The sequence below is a fragment of the Schistosoma haematobium genome, chromosome 4 (genome assembly GCF_000699445.3).
Source record: "Schistosoma haematobium chromosome 4, whole genome shotgun sequence".
Taxonomy (NCBI): Eukaryota; Metazoa; Platyhelminthes; class Trematoda; order Strigeidida; family Schistosomatidae; genus Schistosoma; species Schistosoma haematobium.
This window is the reverse complement of record NC_067199.1, coordinates 12,606,441-12,629,169: the sequence shown is the minus strand read 5'-3', so window position 1 is coordinate 12,629,169 and position 22,729 is coordinate 12,606,441. Positions and strand designations below refer to the sequence as shown.

The window sequence follows — 22,729 nt, the reverse complement described above, 5'->3', positions numbered from 1 at the left end:
TGGCGCGAGACTGATAGGTCCTGAGTTCTAATCTCGCGAGGTGGGGTCGTGGATGCGCACTGATGAGGAGCCTCACAATAGGACGAAACGGCCGTCCAGTGCTTCCAGGTTCTCCATGGTGGTCTAGCTTCAATTGACTCATGATCTCAAATGTTGAAATTACTACAATGTCCACAAAACCCCTTCTGATACCTGTAATCTTGTTTATTAGTGTATCTGAGCTAGTCAATGTTTATGAAAAGCTCTTTAAAAAAATCTATGAATCGATTTATTTTGCTGTTTTTTAATCTGGTTAACCAAACGCCGAATCTTTTACTGGCATTAATAACTTTTCATGAGTTTCTGGTAGTCCATAGTCAATGATAACATTAAAAATACCCTTTTGTTTCCGTTATTAACCCGACCTAAGAGGTAAAGCGTCTTCTTCATTTTATCCTTTCAGTTTCTTCTTGGATTCAAGTGTCAAAGATTATGAGGTTCTAGGAATCATCTATAAAGTTAACAACTTAAGTGTACAGAAAATTTTAAATAGTCGAGATAAATTATGCTTTAAAGAATCACCTGAACAAAATTGAATCATGGTTCAATATTTTAAATATTGATGAATAAAAATACATTGGATCCTAAGAGATCAATCATATATTATTATTTTAATTGATTATCTGCTCAAACCTTATCGTTTCGATATTCGCTCAATAGGAATCCAATACATTTTTTGATGAGACTGCACAATGAAATGAATAAAAGCCTAAATATAGCACACTCTATAATCAGTTCTAATTTGGATTGTGGGAAAGTTTTCATAGAATGTTGTATTTCATGAAACAGTTTAATTTGAAGAGTCACATCAATTATGCATAGTCAATAAATTTGTGTCAAATACAATCAACGTTCTTGTTTTTAGCATATAACTGTCCACATTCCAGTTGCCCTATAAACATGCATAAGAAAGTGAATACTAAAATAGCTGACAAGTAACATCACTAATTGCAAGATTAATATCTAAAGATTAATCCAACTGACTGATCTTTAAAAAAAGATATATGCAGACTATAGGTGTTATCAAGTGACCTAGAATAAAAGAAATGAAACCAAATTAAAACCATCATTTATTGCTTTCCAGTAAATAATCAATTAATTAATTAACTAATTAAAAACTTATCCTAAGCACCAATACATATTTTCCGTTGAGCACTTTAGTACCATTCATACAGTTTCTCCTCATAAGTAAAATTTACTTAACGAAAACGTATCAGTTTTCTTATTAAAGTTAACTGGTGGTTGGAGGTAGTTGATAGGAAACCCTGGATCTATGTTTTGTGCTATTTGACACTCGTCAGTAAGGTGTACCTGTAATCTTGAGGAAACGGATGCTTCCTAACAGATTTGATCCCATGTCAATTAGCTTTATAGTTAGGGACTTTACAACTGAGCTATCTGTTTTGTACAATATGATTTCTTACGTAGATTTAAGTATTCGACATATTCTCATGTTAGACAGTTAATGTCAAGCTCTCTTGAATATACTGAAAGACAGTTTTTGTTAAATACGTTTATTTCTTAGTATTTAATTTTATTTAGCGTTTGAAATATTCATGTTTCTCAAGTTGATTTATTCATTATTACATGTTGATTGTACTTTTAAAAATTAATCGACGCTACAGTTTATAGGTCAACAATAATCAATTAACATCAAGATCGACAAGGCAACCTTTCAGTTATAATATGTGGAGATATTTGAATAATTGACTTCTACCTGAAGTTTGTGTTGACATGGTTCAAAAGAATAACGACAGCTCCAGGATTTAATCATCCAACTCAGAGAACGAAACTTCATTAAAAATACTGTAATGTGATCATAATTATCAGTTATATTTATGGATTTCTTTTGAATGAGAATGAATAATGATATCTAAATAAGGTCCTCATAACCTCTAGGTAGCTTTTCGCAGATAATCATCAACAATATTCACCAAATCGATTGTTGTTCATTATGGTTTAAAATTATTTAAAGTGACTAAAGTAGTTTAAAACATCTTGATCATCCGAAACTTTTTCATATACCAGTAAAACTACTATATTTGTTTACAATAGAATTATTTACTTTCATTACTGATTTCAGCTGGTCAGTCCATATTAATGTGTGTGATTTTATGATAACCATCTATTCAATTTAAATAGAATTTTAATGGTTGAGATCATGGAAAACATGGAAGCACTGGGCGGCCGTTTCATTCCGTTGTGGGACTCCTCAAAAGTGGACATCCACGATCACGCCTCGCGAGATTTGAAAGCAGGACCTATCAGTTTCGCGCTCGAGTGCTTAACCTCTAGACAACTGAGCCGACCGACATCCAACGGTGTTATTGTCTAACTTCAACTAATCCACGAAATTGATCGACTTGTCCACCATTATCTTCAGTGAGTTGCTATCTCACAACAGACCTGGATGAATTCCACTGGTCACTACTTCTCACTAGAACTCCAGGAAATGCCTCTTGAAGCCAGTCGTTAGTGAGCAAATGATGATTATTATCATAAGGGGGTTTTATAGATATTTTAGTAATTTAATAGTTGAATTCATGAGTCAATTAAAGCAAGACCACCATGGAAAACCTGGAAGCGTTAGATGGCCATTTCGTCCTAGCATGGGATCAAAAGACTACAATACTTTCTTCCATAAAAAAAGCTGATGACATATTAATAATTAATTTAATAACATCTTAAGAGTCATAAAATCTCCAAACTTTGAACATAATTAATATGTTTCGAAAAATCCATACATGGAATTTTCCGATAACTTTTACACTCTTCATTATGAAGAACTTAATTATGAAGTTTCCATTGTTTATCTAGAGAACAAAAGTTAAATTATTTAGGTCTAATGAAATTAATTCTGATTATTTACGTTAACAGGTTTTACTATCTTTATGTATCCATTTGTTTCCCTCTTATGTTTTTTATAATTAATCTATGATCTTTTCTGTATAGATGTATGAACTGAATCCATATGAACGCCTGAATGATCTAATTATCGTACACTTAGAAATTCTCTGGTATTCTTGAAATTTCCATGACTAATCATTCTAACATTTTTTCAATTATGTTTATATTCATACTTGTCTCTACGCATCAACATAAGTGATAGTACATTGTGTATTTAGATTGTTGGTCTGTATTGTTGTACTTGTCAGTTAAGAGAGTGTTTACTTTATTGAATATGGTGTTTCTCCTAGTCGATACAACTTACTCCTTGAGGTAATTTTCCCCTTGTCCTTCTCCATTGTTGTTTTGCAGCCTGTGAAATTACAATCCTTATGTTGATTTTGAAGATTCTCAGAATTAATGTAGATCACAAGTCAACACAATTACTTCTTTTCATTTTATATTTCGTATGCATTTCCATCAACATTAGTTGCATAAACTAGCGATGTCCTTGTACGTATGAACAAAGATTCTTAATCAATTCATACAGTCTAGAGAATCCAATACCTCAAAAAAAACGAATGAAGCTTTTGGCCTTTATACTGTGGTGAACGAAGAATTGATGGGTAAAACCAATTTGCTGTGTAATGCAAAATTGCAAAGTGCTTTCCTAAAATATGAAAATCACAAATTAGATATATTATTTGCACACCTTCCATCAGTTATCTTTTACATACTCCATAATTCTTTTAATACTGTTGTTAATACGATGCGCGTCTGTTTCACTTTCTTTTCTCTTCAATTCAGTCTTCTGTTGTTAAACATTTCACTTCCGGTTAATGCTACATTCTACTTATATCTGTCAAAATAAGTAGCATACACTGCAATATTAGTTCTCAAATGCGGATTATGAGTAATAATAAATTGGTTTGTGAAAAATGTGACTGAAAGCAGTATGTTTGTATTAACTTACTTACTTACGCCTGTTACTCCTCGTAGAGGAACATAGGCCGCTCACCAGCATTCCTCATCCAACCCTGTCTCGGGCGATGTTTTTACTGCTAAGAATAATTCCTGATTTGTTAAACACTATAACCTTCTTTGTAATACCTATTCCCGAGAAAGGAAAAACAAAACTTTTACGCTTTCAAATACCGTATTTTATTCAAGTACTGAGTTCATTAGTTAGATTCATGAGTCAATTAAATCTAGACCACCATGGAAAACGTGGAAGCACTGGACGAACCATAGATCGAACTACTAAATCACTATAATATCCACAAAATCCCTCTCTGATTACAATCATCATATACTCACTAATGACTGTCTTCAAGAAGTATTTCCTGGAGTTCTACTGAGAAGTAGTGACCAGTGGAGTTCAACCAGGTCTGTTGTGAGATAGTAACTCAGTGAAGACAATGTTGATTTTGTCGCTCAATTTCGTGGATAAGTTGAATTTAGACATTAACACAGTTGGATGTCGGTCGGCTCAGTTGTCTAGAGGTTAAGCGCTCGCGCGCGAAACTAACAGGTCCTGGTTTCGAATCTCGCGAGGCGTGATCGTGGATGTCCACTGTTGAGGAGTCTCATAGTAGGATCAAACAGCCGCGCGGTGCTTCCAGGTTTTCCATGGTGGTCTAGCTTCAAGTAACTCATGAATTGAACTACTAGATTACTATAGTATCCACAAAACCCCTCTCTGATTATTAGTACTGAGTTGTTGCTTCTTTTACATAAAAAATAAATATAGATTCTAACCAAATTTGTTTATAAGAAATAAAACTATTTATTTCTGTTGAAAGATATAATGACCTCAAACACTACCATTACATCTCCACCCAAAAGTAAATGTCTTCACTAGTTCCTTGATCATTGAACCGTGTAACCATTATAGCATAGTACAAGCTATGAGCCATATGTGAAGAAATTCAAACACTTTACTTCTACCTGAAGTTTGTGCTGATGATTTCGTTCAGAAGAATGATGAAAGCTCTACAACTAAACCATCCAGCTCAAAGAACAATACTCCATCAAAATATAACACAAATGTTTATTTCAACAAATTAATTTAACAGTTAATTTTCTTTTACATTTATAATGCCTAGACTAAGTTGTCTCACCGTTGTTCGTAAAGAAACACGATTAAATTATTGACTTTTTAATAATCATATCTTTATATAAATACATATAATTGGTTTATAATGCTTTCCATGTTCCAATCAATCCACACACTCACTTCCTTGTGTTATCTTCGAAATTATGGTCTAAATGAAGTAATAAACTTTTTTTGGTTATACAAGTAAAACTATATGCTCTCTCTATCAAACGAACGTATATCATATAAACAAACACTTGATTTTTTCCGTTTGTTTTAACGGTTCATTTATAAACAACTGTGAGTTTGTAAAAGTGGAGAAAATCGTTTCAATCCTTAGTGCTATTTAGTTATTTGTTTAAAACTTTACTCTCATTTATCCATGTTCACACATTATTCAAGACATCAAGTTTTGAGTTAGATTATAAACTACACTTATTTTTTTAGGGTGGGGGAACTAATCAGTCAAAGTCTGTTTGGCTAGATTAATATCAAAAGTGAAATAATCATTGGTTGAAGTTAGACATTAACGCCGTTGGATGCCGGCTCAATGGTTTAATGGTTAAGTGCTCGCGCGCGAAACCAGTAGGTCCTGGGTTCGAATCCCACGGTGTGCGGGATCGTGGGTTCGCACTGCTGAGGAGTCCCATACTGGGACGAAACGGCCGTCCAGTGATTCCAGGTTTTCCATGGTGGTCTAGCTTCAAATGACTCATGATTTCAATCAATCAAATAATCATTTCATTGAAATAATTTACCATGAAGCTGTTTACCAATTCCTTAACAAAATTCACACATACAAACGTTTATTGTTGAAAAGTGTTTTAAAACTTAATGACATCTATCAACATTTACTTTTATGCAATAGAAGTTATAAACACAGAGTTTCTTAAACCTTGGTTCCTAAAAGAGTATGTAGTCTTTTTCTAATGCTACTACATACTTCAACTCATACTTAAGTTAGCACTTCAACCCAGTGATAATAATTAGGTTCTGTTAAGCTTTAAAGCATGAACACGTCTATTTGATGTCATGAAGTGGGGATATTAATTTTAACTCTTTTTAAATTTCAGAAAGTTTTAATAGAACAGTAAAGATATCAAACTTAACGTAGATAGAATATAGATACAGATGATCCGTATCTTTTAAGAAAAGTAACTGCAACAAGTGATCATTTCAGACGTTTCCAGCCGGAATTAAGACTCAATAGTTCTGGATTCTAATTGGTTGAGATACACGCCAACTAATATGAATATAAGATGCTGGAACCAAGAGTTGTGTAAAAAAATATGATTTAAAAGTAGACAATGTATTTATGGATACACGTTTGTACCCCATCAGTTCAATTTCATTTACATTCAAGTAATCGTTTTATAGCTGAAACGGCTCAACACTCAACGATTGGAACAATATCGACTAGTATAGTTCATATTTCAAGTGTTTGTAAATTTAAACCACAATATAAGTGATGTTATATGAAGTTGTATTATTTCAGTTGTTATTTGTCGGATCAAATTATGCAAAGATCATTTTCATTGCAAACAAATTTTGTTTAAATAAACAATCAAATTAAAAAGTGAGGAAGTTAGTTCTAAGGTAATAGTGCATTTTTATTCCAACTTAAGTAACTGACATTCGAAGCTTCCTTTTGATATTCCTCTGTAATGTACCAGATCAATCTAATCAGTCAATGAATTGAAGGAATCAATCATTTTCCATCGATATATAAGTGAGTGCATTTCCTCACTCCCTTACTATACTAATCCCGTTAGATGGATTCTTCTAGCTTTAAATTTATATCATAAGATATGTTTTCAGTTATCGTTTTCAGCATCTTCAACTGAAACTAGTTTAGATAATAATCAGAGAAACATATAAATTGTCCCGATAGATTAAGTATTGTATTCATTTTTATATTTTATCTGGAATGTTTGTAATTCTCTAAATGCAGATATTTTAAGTGATACTTCCATTGTAAGCCTCAAACGAGATCGAACCTGAGATATTCAAATCTAGCAAACAGCATCTTTTATCTTATGTACATACCAAAACAGTTACAATTCTAAAGTATATTAAAGGGAAATTTAATGCATTATTATACAATCTATGCTGAGAATCCCTTAGTGTGATTTTACCTGTCAATGAATTTACACTGTACTACTATTAGACAAAGGTTAAGTAGTCAGAAAACCATACACAATTTCTGAATTGAAGATTTATATTCCATTTCACAAAATTCGATCTAATAGACTCAGTAGTATCTTTAACATTCACACAATAAGATAATTAAAAACAAAGCATGTAAAAAACTTAATCTTACGTAGGTATCATTACCAAGGTTTGACTTGATAATTTTGAATAAATTGGGCATTGGGTAGATTGTTATAAATAAAATAATATCCCAATGAAATATCCCGATGAGTAGAAAAATTAAATTTTCTGACGTTTCGTGACTCAGTGTAAGCTACTTCTTTAGACAGTAAGTAATCAAATCAAAATTAATCGAAGTTTAGTTAGTACAAAGGAACAACGCAAGAATCTTATGTGCGGTTAATTCTCTGAAGAAGTGGCTTACATTGAGTCGCGAAACATCAGGAAATCTAATTTTCCTATTCATTGGGATATTATAAACATATGAATGTATTTATGAATCTTACGTAGTCTTAGCTTTATTCAATATTATATTTCGGTCCAATATAGAATACTCAGCACAAGGTATTTCAACAAGTTTCTTTTACAAAAAAACAAAAACAGAGACGAAAAAGAAAGGGAAAAAGGCTAAAAAAATCTAAAAAACTGTCCAACTTTCCAAATTAGAGACATTTTAAGAATGCAGGACATTGACTAGGTTAACTCTAACAAATTGTTCGTCACAGAGTATATTTGCTAGGTAAGGTGTTATAGAACTTTTATACTCTTTCTTGCGTGCATGCATTTTAATGTAATTACGTCTCGTTCTACCAGAAGATATACAAGGAAAAATATATGAGTGAAGAGGATGGTTAGTATCTGATAAAATAACACCTGCCAGGAGTTTGCATGACTTTAGATGTCCATCCACAACCATATTAATTATGACCTCGAAAGAGTCACCACACACCTTGCTGACTGCCTTCAGCACTCTCCGCAATAAAGCAAAGTTTTTTCTGAAAAGCCCGGGAAAGAATAATGGAGAACAGCAAAGAATAATAGGTAATATGCAAGAATTGACAAGTTGTAAGAGTAAATGACGAGTAATCTCAAGAGTATGCAATCTTTTTATGTAGTAAGTCAGACGGAAAACCTTCTTTGATAACAATAAAACGTGAGAAGACCAAGAGAGATCATAGGAAAAGGTAACACCAAGATAATTGACCTTTGACACTGTGTTTATCAAAGAGTCTCCGATGGCACACGCATTATGGGATTCCAAAGTGTTGTTTAGATGTCGTTCATGTCTCATGCTAAAGTTAACAGCTTGACATTTAGACGGATTAAGTATGAGACCATTAAAAACGGACCAACAATCAATACGAGACAAATACTCATTCATTTCTATGGGATGTAAGGAGGCAGAGGTAGACATATATACAGTGAGATCATCCGCATATTTCACAAAAGTGTTTACTACGGAAGATGGCAGATCATGCAGAAAAGAAAAGGTGAAAAAACGGCTCCTTACGGTACACCTTCATGAGACAGTAGAGACTCTGAACACTTTCCTCCAAACACAATGTACTGTTCCTTTCCAGAGAGGTAGGAACATAACCAGTTGGTTATCCAGTTGTCAGTGTTGACTTGATGATTGTATAACATTTTGGCGTTTTCTTATGTAGAATTATTTATATTTAAAGCTTTATTTTTTCCATTTTAAAACTATTTTCTGTATTAAAAAGTGCTGAAACATTACAAATTGAATATAGATCTGATAAACTATTTACCGCTTACTAGGTAATGGTCAAAAGTTCAATGATATTGACTGTTTAAGGAAATTTGTTTAAATCATCTATTAATTATTGTATTTTTCTTTTTTTATCTAATAAACAATTTCTATTCTTGATTGAATATTATGATATACAACTATAATGAATAAGAATACAAATGAGGGCAATCGAATGTATTTGAATAGAAAATTATAGAACATGTTAGTAGAATCTGAGAATCATACAGTAAATACTTCATTTGGAAAATGTCAATCGATCATCTAAGACTTCATTGTTCTTTCGTTTCCACACCAATCATTTTTTGTTCTTGTTATCTTTTCTTCCACCTTCTTAACCTTCTGCCACCAGGTATTTCACTTTTAATTGATGATACATACTACTTATATCTGTCAATATCAGTAGCATACACCACACACCTAGTAATGTTATCTTGGTAAAAATTATTTGCTCATAGATTTTGTTTTAATGGTATTTATTTAGTTGAAATTGGGAACTCTTTTTACTTCAGTCTTATGGTTATTCAGTCATCAACTTAAAACACTGCTGATTTTTCATATCCACTTTATCAATAGTGTTTTTTCCCTCAATAATCTATCATCCATACACATAATTTCTTCAAAGGAATATGTCATTATATGTTTTTAAATCAATCTATTCAAGTAGATCTTCAAAGTTTCATTTCAAAGTATCCTTGTCTTAGAAGAATAAAAGTACCATTAAACATGATTACTAGAATTAATTTCTTAATTAGTAACAGATTGTTAACTTTTAGGAGCAACTAAACCGTTTAAAACATATTTTATTAATTGTGATTTGCTTAACAATAATTTCTTTTTATATTTTTTCAATTTCAGGAATCTAGGTCTTTTATCATGGAGAACAATTCATCAAAGTCCTGCATTTCTTCTAGCACCAAAACCACTTTGTTTACGTGTTCAAGGCTTGACACATTCACAAGCTCAATTATGTCAACGTTATTTTGATCATATGCCTGTGATAAGCATTGGTGCAAAATTAGGCATTTATGAATGTCAACGGCAATTTCGATTTAGACATTGGAATTGCAGTTCTGACAATGAAGCTTCAGCATTTGGTCCAGTAACTTTAACAGGTTAGTTTATAAATTAATTTTACTATTTTTAATAAACAATTGATTTGCCACAGAAAAAGTCTTGAATTTAGAGCTTTATTATGAGCGAGAGATATGAGTAACTGACTTATTGATTGTTTGGTATTGATCAATAAAAAGTGTATGGTTCAATCATAAAGCTCCCATTGTCTTTCGAGGCATCTTCATTAACACAAACTTCAGATAGAAGTGGGCGATTAGATTTTTTGACAAACGACTAATAACCTTCTTCGTCAACAATAAATATGACTGGGTGTTTTCGACACTCATTTTATTATTGCCTCCATATTCATTTTGACTGTTTTCCCCTTGTAACTGTTTACAATGTTTTTATCTGGTTGGTAAATTGAATCTATTTTAGCATTTTTACTCATTTCTAACTAACATGAATGGGAGGATTCTGAAAGTAATCAGGTGCTCTCTGCATTCATTCTATTCAAGACTGCCGTTTTCCCATCCAAACATATATGCAAAATCGTTTACATGTGTTGATGTATGTAACGATACGTCGTGGAGTTTGCATGAAATATACGAATACAATCCATGGATATCAGTACACCAGTATACAATGAGGCTCTTGATCTATATAAGTTGTATTCAACTATTTGAGGAAATAGGATATACATCCACATTGATTACACAAATATCATACTTTCTATTCTCAAGTACTAATTCTTATATTTCAAATAAAGAATTTTTGATAATCAGTAAAATATTTGCTTTTGAGACACTGGATCTTCTGACGCTATCAAAAGCAGAAGAAGAAGAAGCCATCAGATAGATGAATATCATAAAGGATGAAATAAAATAAAAACACAAAAGGAGATTTAATGAACACAGTATACATTTTCAATGTAAATTACATTTCACAATTTTATGGTGATAGGAATTACATATTTGTTTGTAAAGTTAAAAACTCATTTCTGTCATATGGTGTTGTGGTATGTGCTACTTATATTGACATAAGTAGTATATGATGTTAGTCGTGAACAGAAGGTCTGGCAGCAGAGATACAAGAGGATCGAACAGTAAAGAATGGAAACAGGATGCAATTTGTATAAAAATGCAAGAACAATGAAGTCTGAGTCATTTTGAGACAATTAATGGACATTTTGCAAATTAAGCATTTACTTTATGATTGTTAGATTTTATTAACAAGTCCTGTAATTTTGTGTTAAATACATTCGATTGTCCTCACTGGTGTTTTTGTTCACTACAGTATCAATAGTTTACCTTATGATCAAAATATTATATAAATTTCAATGAGGGTAATGGTCAATATGTTGCTGTTGTTTGAATAATCTTTTAATGAATTCCATTCTGATGATACATCCTTTTAAGATGATCCTCGAAAGTCATAATTAAATGGATTTATTTAAACAATAGTTTGGTACTTCTCATTTAAAAGATAAACAAATCAATAACATTTATATCCGAGTAAAAATATACAGATATCAACCATCTTGACTTATGAACTAAAGTGAGTGTTTTCTTAATTACTTTGGAATAAGATGACTGATTTACAATACTTTCCTACCTTTAAAATCCATGCGGTTTTTTTAAAAATTGAAAATGATACCAATGATAAGAGTTCTTATTAAAAGGATTGTTAAAAATCTATTTTAAAGGCTATCATTTTAAGTAGTTTGCCTGTAGCAAATGACACAGTTTGAAAACCGTTCATTCATATTAAGGATACATTATGTCCTGTGTTCTCATCTATATATGTGATGTATCCTACTGATGTCGACAGGTATAAGTAGTATATATCACCAGTCGAAAGTAGAATGCGTGGCAGTAGAAGGTTGAGAAAATTGAAGAGAAGATAATTAGAATAGAGACTGATTAGCATAGAAACGAATGAACGACAATGTCTGAGACAGTTAATGAATATTTCGCAAACGAAATATCGCTGTATGGTCACAATTGATTGATCACTGAGTGGTGATCAATGTCATGTGTGTCAAGTCCTTATTTAGCGCAGACCGAACGCTATCGACCATGTTGCAATGTGGCCACCAGTCTAGGTGACTCGACACTACGTGCACTATGTATTGAGATTAGATGGTGGTTAGAGGTAGTCGACAGGAAACCCTGGGTAATTTCTCAACCATAAAGTCTAGACGTCACACATGACATTGATCACCTCCCAATGATCAATCAATTGTAATTACATCTCAGTCCTACAGAAGGTCGGTCGCGGCCCGGATAGCTCAGTGGTAATGTCTCTGACTGTGAAGCTGAGTGACACAGGATCAAACCCGCCAGGGAGCACCAATTCCCTCAAGATTACAGGTACACCTTGCTGACGAGTGCCAAGTAGCACGAAACCCGGGTCCAGGGTTTTCTGTCGACTACCTCCAACCACCATCTAATCTCATTACTGTATGGTACCCAGATTTTACCAAGATATTCTGTAATGTTATGTTAAAATATATTCGGTTGTCTCCGCATGTGTTCTCGTCCACTACAAATCTGTTTGTTAAATATCCTCTTCCTTGCTAAAAATTATTTCTAATGAAATTTCCACCTTACGTTTATAGTATCTCGTAATGATTTCGATTAAAATAAACAAAATATTTACTGCAATACAAAAAATGTTTTCTGTTCAGATATAAAATCTTGTATGAACTGCAACAAAATAACGAACTGTTCAACTAAGTATTGTTTGCATACAATTCCTTTCTAAGCGCATATGATCAAAACAGGTATATAAATAAGGAACATTCTTATCAAGAAACTATCGTCAAGTTCTACAGTTGCAAATAATCATAAAATCCGAGGTAAATATATATATTACTAGTAAAATAAGTTTCCCATTTGAAGTTTGTAATCGTCAAAGTGGTCAATATTTAGTTTATAACTGAATTGGTCTGTAGGTCAACTGAGATTATGAGGATAATAATCGGAATATATATGTTGGTCATGCAAAGTGAATGAAATAACAACGTATGTTTGAACAAGGATAACATTGTTTATGTAATGTTAGGAATGATACCGACCTTATTAAAGTATACTGGCCTTACGTCTGAGTATTCATTCTGACTATTAATCTGGACATATCACTGTAGAATTTAACAAGAATTTCTTAAAAAATGTATTGTTTATTCATATGTCCATGTTAAAATTTAATCTCAGTTTTTTAAACAACCGAAAAATGTTACGTGTTGTAGTTTAAGATGTCATCGGTACTGTAGTCTGTCCAATAATTATAGCTTTTTAACTATTTACATTCAACACTATGTGGAAATGGATTGTACGGATCTTTTCGTCTATAATAATGTTGTCGAACTGCCTAGACATTGTCATCTAATCGCAAGTTTTCAATAAAATTAGATAATAACTAAAAGCATAATCTATTAGGCATATTTCTTCTTGGATTCAGGTAAATCCATCTGACCAGTCTTAATACGAATGGAATACGCTTTCTGAATTACAATACTAGCCACTGTTCAACCTTACCAAGACTCTATCTAAACTTGTTAGTTTTCTCACCCTACTATGAGTTTGTTTAGAAAATTATTGTCGTATTTTAATGAAGACTATAAATAACTATCGTATATAAGATTGTCAACTTCCCCTTCCATTTCTATACAATATAACATTTCAGAATGAATATTTCTAAAATAAACTACTCAATCATTTCTATACGTTCGCTTCTAACAAAAATTAAAGCCGATTCATTTTCTTCTTTTTTTTTTCTTTTCACATCACAAATGCATTCATTTAAGTAGTATTGAATTAATGCTAATTTCTTCTATTGAAACTAAAATAGTAATCATGATAAGGATGTTTAGAGATAAAATTAGACATTTTTATATTCTATAATAAATCATTCATTAATCTTTTCGATTCACTTAATTCTATTCTCATTTCCTATTCCGTTTGGCTTCTTCTTCTTCTACACCTTCTTCTTACATAACTTGCTGAAATCAGACTAAACATCCCTTTTTATTAAAATACTCTGAATATAATTAATGGGTTTCATTCTTCTTTTTTATAGAATTAAAATGATTGAACTTCATTTATCACACTTTTACATTCATTCTCTATCTCTGATTCACTTCTTCTATTCATTTGATTTAATTTCTTTATTGTAATATATATACGTGTACTGAGATTCACGCATCATCAGAATGAAGTACCATCATTAGTTAATCTATTTCTCTTTGAAAAGACTAAGAAACTATAGAATTAGTGTTTACATTTTTCTGTGAAACTCATCTATACAAAACAAATACTCCATAAACTGTCGGATATCCGTTTTGCTTTTTTAAACAACATTGAATAAATAAATAAATGAGAAAAAATAAAGAAAAAAATGGTTGTAATGAAAGAAAAACTTGAAAAATGATGTATAATACTAAGGAAGAAAACATTTTAAAATAGGGGAAAATAGTAACCCTTATAATGATTTCAATAGTTGAGATCATGAGTGAATTGAAGCTAGATCATTATAGAAAATCGGAAAGCAGTGGATGGCCATTTCGTCCTATTGTGGGACTCTTTAGCAGTGTGCATCCATGATAATTATGTTGAATTTATTTGCAATTAATAATACGATTTATCTTCTTTTTTTAGAGAAAAAAACGATAAACAAAACTTTGACAGTTTCACTTGAAATAGTCTAAAAAAGAACAGAGTTTTCCAGGGTATATTCTATGCTTAAACTATACTTAGACTAAATTAATCTCTTGTCTGGTATTTCATAAAATATGTAACGGATTCATAATAAATGACTATAGACCATATGTGTATATAGAAGTGTATATTTTAGATGAAGTTTTGTCCACTGAGCTGGATGATTTGGTCTTGGAGTTTTCATTGTTCATCTGAACAATATCATCAGCACAAACTTCAGGTTTGTGTATATTTACCTGAGCTACAAATTTTCTCTATCATTTTAAGTGTACATTTTGAATGTCATTTCAGAAAGTGAATAAGATTATTATATTGAATTATTGAGATATATTTCATTAGAAAGATTTTATGCTGAATCTCTTGGTAGACATATATATGTATATTTCAAATAATGATCTTTGTAACGTTTCTATGTCAATCGAAAAGCTAAATCGAAATATCAGAAACACGTAAATTAATATTCAACCATAGAAAATCCATTACACTTTTGTGTACCTTAAACAGTTAAAGTCTATATCATTGACATCATATAAAAATGTTCCCATACAATGTTGGAAATCATCTTAGAATAACATCAATTGAAGCATAACTACAGACCAAGGAGCAATATAAATCATAGAGATAGGAATTGAATGGTTTACAGGTTACTTTAGGAACGATAAATTTTTATTGAATTGCTAATATACCATGGTAATTATCAGATTACATCGGTGGATAATCACGTCAAAATCAGCATCATCTCATTTTATAAATCACGACTTCTGAATAGAATCCCATAGATTAATCCCTACATTAGTAGCCATTAAGTAGCATATGATTGTTATCATAAAGAATGCTTCTCATTTCTCAAATGTTTGTCAGTTGATATTGTTATTACGTGATGAAACAACAAAGAATGCTTAGATCTAAACGAAATGCTGGTTATCTTCCATGATCATTGAATAGACATCTCTTCATTACTGATAATGAACATGTTTCAGTATTCAACAGTTTTTAGAAGAAGGATGAAAGGTAAAAACAGATATCTACTGATACAGCCCATTTGAAACTTATTGACCAATTAATATAAGTAATATTTCTGTGATTATTAACAATCATCATAAGTGTATGTATATTGTTTATACAGTTTTACTCGACCAACAACTTAATTCTCTCAAAAATAAGCAAATAATATGTCAATAGTTATAAGCGCTAACAAGATAATTATACTATTAGAATTCATAATCTGATTTTCCACTCAAACGTGACTATTTATTCTGATAACTAGTTTGAATGCAATCACTATTGAGCTTGATAAGGAGAATTTATTGCCAAAAGTACCCTTCATCAGTTAGGAAAAGAAGGTGATGAAGCAACTGTTTTGTCCTTATTTTTAAGTCATAAACAAATAAGTATACATAGCCCTACAGCAGACGGAACTTAGGACTTTTCAGGAAGAAAATGAAAAATGAAAACTATTCAGTTGAAATCTAATGGTCTATGTTATTCAGTTAAATTCTGTTTCGCGTATAAAACTATCACCATCCATTTCCATTGGGTCCTAATTGTTTAACGTCTGATAATAATGATATATTGAGTTGTTTTGTAAAACAAGACAGTAGTCTGTAGGGATGTATATTTGTTGTGAGAAGTTACAAAGTATTTACATAATACATATATATAGCTTTTAGTCATCTACTTACATGCTTCAATTAGTTATACAATCTGAGATGGTCTCCAAGGTTCCACCAACACCATGCTTTCGTTGTGCTGAAACTTTTCACTCTGTCCAACAACAATGAGGCCATATTCCGCAACATACTACCTACAACCAATACTATGAGTAGTGTCCACTGTAGTTTTAATTTATTATTACTCAATGAGCTCTGAGGGTCTTAGGTTTCAAATTTCCCAATATACAATGTACTAGGATCTGATAAATTTTGACTAGACTAACTTGGTTCTAATACCGCGAGTTGAAATGAAACATTCTGTGATGAAATTAATATTTTATTCCTCTCTCTATCCCTCGCTCTTTCTCTTTCTATATATAGTTCTCTTTTAACTTAAATGTTTATTTAACCATAAATCATCTTCATTTTCAACTGTGTTTAGAATGTTTCATAGTTAAAACATCAGTAAAATTTATTCACTTGTAAAAAAATGGTTGAACTTTTACAATTTGAACAACAAAACCATTGGAGAATCGTGAAAAAACTCTCCTCATTAGCCTTTTTGGTCAAGTAAAAAATAGCTCCATCATTTAAAACAAAAAAACCTGTACTTAATGTTATGAATCGATCCGTTGGAATTATTCAAGTTAGGTTTTTGTAAAGAAAAAAAGAACGAAGATGAAAATTTACCGCGTTTTGGTTTTCTGGAATTTTTAAACATGGTTAAAGCACAGTGAATAAAATACATCAATATTACTGTTTTTAAATGAAACAACTGTTTACAGTGAAATAGTAGTATCCTATGATACAGCTTAAACTTTTTTTCCCAAAAAACACTTCCCTTATCCTACTATGATGTATACTACTTATGTTAACAAACATAAGTAGTATGTAGCACCAATAGGAAATAGGAAGCCTGTGAGCGGAAACTTAAGAAAACTGGAGTGAAGAAAAGAGAGAAAACCAAAGGTAATCAAGATAAAAAAAGGGATTAGGGAAAAATGATGTTTTTAAGTAACAATTCAAAGATGTGCAAATGATGTTGATAATGCCTGGTTTTCACATCTTACTAAGCCACTGTATCATTTAGAATCGTACAATAAATTGGTTATGTCCATTAAGTTTTCAAACACTGAATTTATGTGAATAATCTGCTCCCCAATTTATATATTTGATCTCAACTTGTAAAGTATTACTTTGAAAAAGGACATTCTGTTTGAGTCCCAATACGAACACCAACACTAGGACATAAATAAATCCAAATAGGACAGAACGTGTGTTCTTGATTTAATTTCTAGCTATTATTCAACTTAAATAAAAATATTATATTGTCTGTTTTATCTTTTAGAAAATTTAAAACAAAATCATCAATTTTCACCATTAACTGGTCAGTATCACTGACAATAATCATTATGATAAGAATCACATTAGCAATTTTTCAGTTGCCAGATATGCGCATTCCTTATAGAGCCATCCATAAATAAAGCTCACCATTATCTTCTACTCAAAGAGTAGAGTCCAGTTGTAGAACGAATAGGAAATAGAATTTTTTATATAGGTCATAAAAACCAAATCAGAGAAATACTAGACAACTAGTATAAATATATAAAATATCATCAGACGATTATATATGTGTCATTACATTGTTATACCTTCTATTATATAACACTTGCTCAAGTTCAAACAATCATTTAGCTTAGTTAACTGTCATAGAATCATTGAAGCTACAAGTCTAATATTGATAAACTTATATAAATCAATAAATTAAGTAGTATTTGATTGAGATCATGAACCGATTGATGTTAGCCCATCACCTTTGGAAACCTAGAAGCACTGGACGGCCGTTTCGTCCTAGTATGGGACTCCTCAGCAGTGCGCACCCACGATCCCGCTTCCCGCGAGACTCGAGCCCAGGACCTATCGGCCTCGCGCCAGGCGCTTAACCAACTAGACCACTGAGCCGGCATCCAATGGTGATAGTGTCTAACATCAACCAATCCACGAAATTGCGCGACCAACTTCCATTGTACTGAGGTAGATGCCTGTCTCTACTTGACACGGATTAGCTCCACTGGTCACAGCTTCTCACTAGAACTCCGAGAATTCCCTCACGAAGCTAGTCACTAGTCACTAGTAATTGCTATTTATTTGACTAAAATTGTTTATTTATCTTGTGTTCCATTAGTTCTAACTTGATTTTATTGTCCATAAATTTTACATTACTTACTGATAATGGTAAACATGTAGAAAATATATGTAAAACCGATATAACATAATCTTTACTTGTTTATATAAAAGAACATGATTTGATTCATTCTTCATAAATCGAACTCATACTTTCTATTGGTTAGTTCTCTTTGTTCTTATAAATAGTGAAGTTTTAAAAAGTGAGACAATAACTAATCATTCATCTTGTATCAGTTGTTTAAATCATCTCAATGACATTTAGGACTACAACTGAATAGTCATTTTTGGCATATGTCCATCCTGTACAGATTGCTTTCATATTGACTCAAATCACAAGCACTGTAGGCAGGAAGTGAAAATGGATTTTGGGATGCAGGTACATTCAAATGACAAGTCCCAAATAGGATGAAACGTGCGTTCTGGATTCTACTGCTAGCCACCATTCATCTCTGCTTACAATAACTAGTAATTTTGCATAAATGAAAACTATGTGGTATAATATAGGTCTAGTCCTGGTTGTAATTCGTCAAAAGTTTATCATCAGGGTTTACTATCAAAGGAAGAACTCAGAAAACTGTCAGCAACTAAACTTAAATTATTACCTTTCGGGGTTTATGGGGAATGTTGAATTTGAGTGTTTACGTCAAGATTTATACTGATTAAAAAAAACTGGAATCCAGAGAGCATTGAACAACTGCTTCACTTTAATATAGAGCTCTTCAACAGTGTGCATTCATAACATCACTGGAAATAAAATCTGGAACCTTCAGTTCTTAAGACGAGCGTTTTACATATACACTTCCAATGTGAGGGACTTACCCACCAACAACATGGGAAGATAGTTTCATATTACAAAATGACTGAAATTAAACATTCAAGCTTTTAGATGCTGGCTCAGAAATCAAAAGCCTGAGAGCTCAGTGAGAGACCAAAAGGTTCTGAGTTCAAGTCCCAGTAGGGATTTGAATGCTCACTTCTGAGGAATTCTATGCTAGGATGAAACAGCTGTCCAGTTCTTCCTGGTTTCCCATAGTTGTCTCACTAACGTCAGTCTGTGGTTTAAGAAATAAACCTCAGTTACTTTATTCTTTGTTTAACATGTACTAAAATCGAATAGGTTATATCTCTTCATGAAGTTTAACATCCTGAACATTGTGAGGCTATCTAGACATGCATATTTACGAAATAAATTTTAGAAAGTATAATTTGCCTTATCCGTGACATATTAGCAAAATTTACTAACATCTAAGTTGTATTTCATGTTTAAATTTAAAAATCAGTGGCTCTCCTACGATTCCGATCGTCATACGAATATTAGTTAGCCAATTGAGCTGATTACAATGATCGTTTCACTGTCAACTTGTGATACAACACTCAGTCTTGTTTTAATTATAGAGCAAATACCTAACTCCAAGAATCCCAATTCCTTACTTACTTATTTTTGCAATGCTTAACCAAGTTAATTCTATATAAATACTACGCTAAACACCTCACTTCACCATCAACTTAACAAGTCCCAAAAGTCTCGACATTACGCTTTCCATCTGAACATTGATGTGACTTCCATATTAAACAATCAATGTACATCAAACTGGAAATATTTCAATTCTATCATAACTATCTTTAAGTGAATTCAAGATTTTAAAAAACTCCTTTCAACATATTTAAATGAACTAATGTTTCATTAAGAAGTCTATTATAATTATCAATGCAATTAGTTATTAATCATGAGATGGTAAACTATACACATTAGATATTTTCAATCAGTTTCTTTTAGAGAAGAATATCACATTTCAATTCAAACAGGATAGATAAAATAATATGGAAGATTTGTAGTATAAACGTTCTAATAGTATTGAATTCATTAAATTCGATCATTTATGTGTAAATAATCTACTTTAGTTAAACGCTAATACTGTTGTATTCAAAATAACGACGGAAGTTACACAATTTAACGACCTAGTTCAATGAAAGAAATATGGTATAACTAATAAGTGATTAAAGAAGAATGAACAAAGATTACTGATGAATTTAAGAAAATTAACATTCAAATTTATTAATTATTAGTATAGGGGTTGTGGAGATTATTAAGTTTTTGATTGAGATCATGAACCGATTGATGTTAGACCACCTTTGGAAACCTGGAAGCACTTCATCTTCCATTATTAATTATTCCTTATCGAATGGTAATATATATCCTGTTTAATACAAACACAAGTTATAATAAAATGTTTATTTGAAACATATGAATAAATTAATGAAAACATTTATTCAGAGTATTAGAAAGGTTTATACCGAAACTATTCAAATAACATATTGACATTTATCTAAAACATTCAGTGGCACAAAAATTTCCGTCCTTCTTTTGTTGTAATAACAACCTTTGAAAAAAATACTTAAAATCATTATAAGTACAGATGGATAATGGCTAACAGTGGTATCCAGAATGCGTATTTCGTCCTATTTCGAACTCATCAGCTGGGTGTACTTGCATCTCAGAGTTGATGTTCACTCTATAACCATGACTTACTATTCTATGTTAAAATTGTTGTGAATAATTTTGTAACTGATTAAAAAAAATTACAGTTAATTGACATTTCATTGCTCCCTTTATTTTTCTTCTTCTTCATCACTTATTTCATTTGAATCTATGTTATGTTTTGTTTATTTTACATCATTTGTACACATTACATCATTCTAAAATGATTCATATGACCCTTGAAATATTGTATCCATGCGTTTAAGTGAAATAATCCGTGAAAAATCACTAAAAAAAACTATTATTATTTATGGAATGATTAGATGAACTAAAATTTACATGGATAAATTCTTTTCTTTATCAAAATCATCTTAGAAAACATTTAATGACATTTACATGACTTATTTTTATTCATTTTTATACGAGGTAAAAACTGACATTTTTGTTAAAGAATAGACTGTTTTAAACAGCAGTACGTTACAATTTCATTATTCGTCAAGTTCATTAATTCACAATGTGTGTGTGTGTGTCTGTGTATTTGGGGCGGTGGGGGGGGTATTTCTCTAAGTTTGTTTATTCAGTTGTTTCTTTTCATTCAATTATATTACCAGGTAAAAAGAATAAGAAAATTTATAATTTACTAATTTTTGGAATACTAAACATTTGTCCATGAAAATACTAATGTATCGAATATGCATTTAGATCAGAGTTCAATAGGGAATTGAATAAATTTATTTACAATTAATCAGAATAGGGATTTAAGGAAATTGTAGTAATTTCAATTAATGAGTCGATTCAAACTAGACCACTATGAAATGCCTGGAAGCACTGGACGGCCGTTTTGTCCTACAATGGGACTCCTCAGGAGTGCGCGACCACGATCCCACACTCTGCACTCAAACCCAGGACCCTTGGTCTCGCGAAACAACGCTTAAGCTTCAGACCACTCATGGATTCAACTATTAAATTTACTACAATCCCTACAAATTCCATTCTGATAATAATCATGTGCTCACTGGTGACTCACTTTAAGATGAATTTCTTGGAGTTCTATTGAGAAGCCGTGACTAATGGGTAGAGATAGTTATCCACTTCAGAATGTGGGTAAAGGGTTGCACGAGATCATGAATTGATTGAAGTTAGACATTAATACCGTTGGATACCAGTTCAGTGGTCTACAGATAAGGCGTTCGCGTGCGAAGCCGAAGGTCCAGGATTCGAGTCTCGTAAGCTGAGTTGTAGATGCACATTGCTGAAGAGTCTCATACTGGGGCGAAATGGCCGTCCAATGATCACAGGTTTTCAATGGTTGTCTAGCTTAGATCGACTCATGAATTAAACTATTATAATTTTTCTTTAACTTATAAGTTTTTAGGAGGGAATTACTTTGTTCCTTATTGTGTATAACGTTATCCAAAAAATGATGATAAATACTCTTATGAAATGTTTTAAATTACGGTTTGTATTTTTTTTTACTGTGCAGCTAAACAATCTTGCTTTGATTTTGCAATCCAATGAAGGAGTACCCTTAAGTCTCATTTTAACTGTGAACTTGCACATCTTGTGTTTTTTTTTACAGTTTTTTTAAAATTAAAATGTTTACAGTACAGTCAGTTATCTGTCATTTGGTTAAGTATATTTGACTTAAATATCAAACAAAGGTGATTAACTGGAAAATAACATCACTTTTATGTAAGA

The 22,729-nt window shown here is 31.8% G+C and overlaps 1 protein-coding gene across 2 annotated transcripts in view; it reads left to right on the top strand.

The window, feature by feature from the left end:
- WNT5A_1 (Protein Wnt-5a) overlaps nt 1-22,729 on the top strand; it is a gene marked incomplete at its 3' end in the record, with an annotated part of 56,548 nt that overhangs the window by 16,935 nt on the left and 16,884 nt on the right. The window contains exons 2-3 of one of the 2 annotated variants that reach the window (XM_051215687.1): nt 9,798-10,054; nt 10,434-11,174. In XM_051215687.1, coding sequence (XP_051066217.1) covers nt 9,798-10,054; nt 10,434-10,456 — 280 coding nt within the window. Of the gene's footprint in view, nt 1-9,797; nt 10,055-10,433; nt 11,175-22,729 lie in introns of those variants that run through there. The other variant, XM_012942616.3, reaches the window with a different exon arrangement.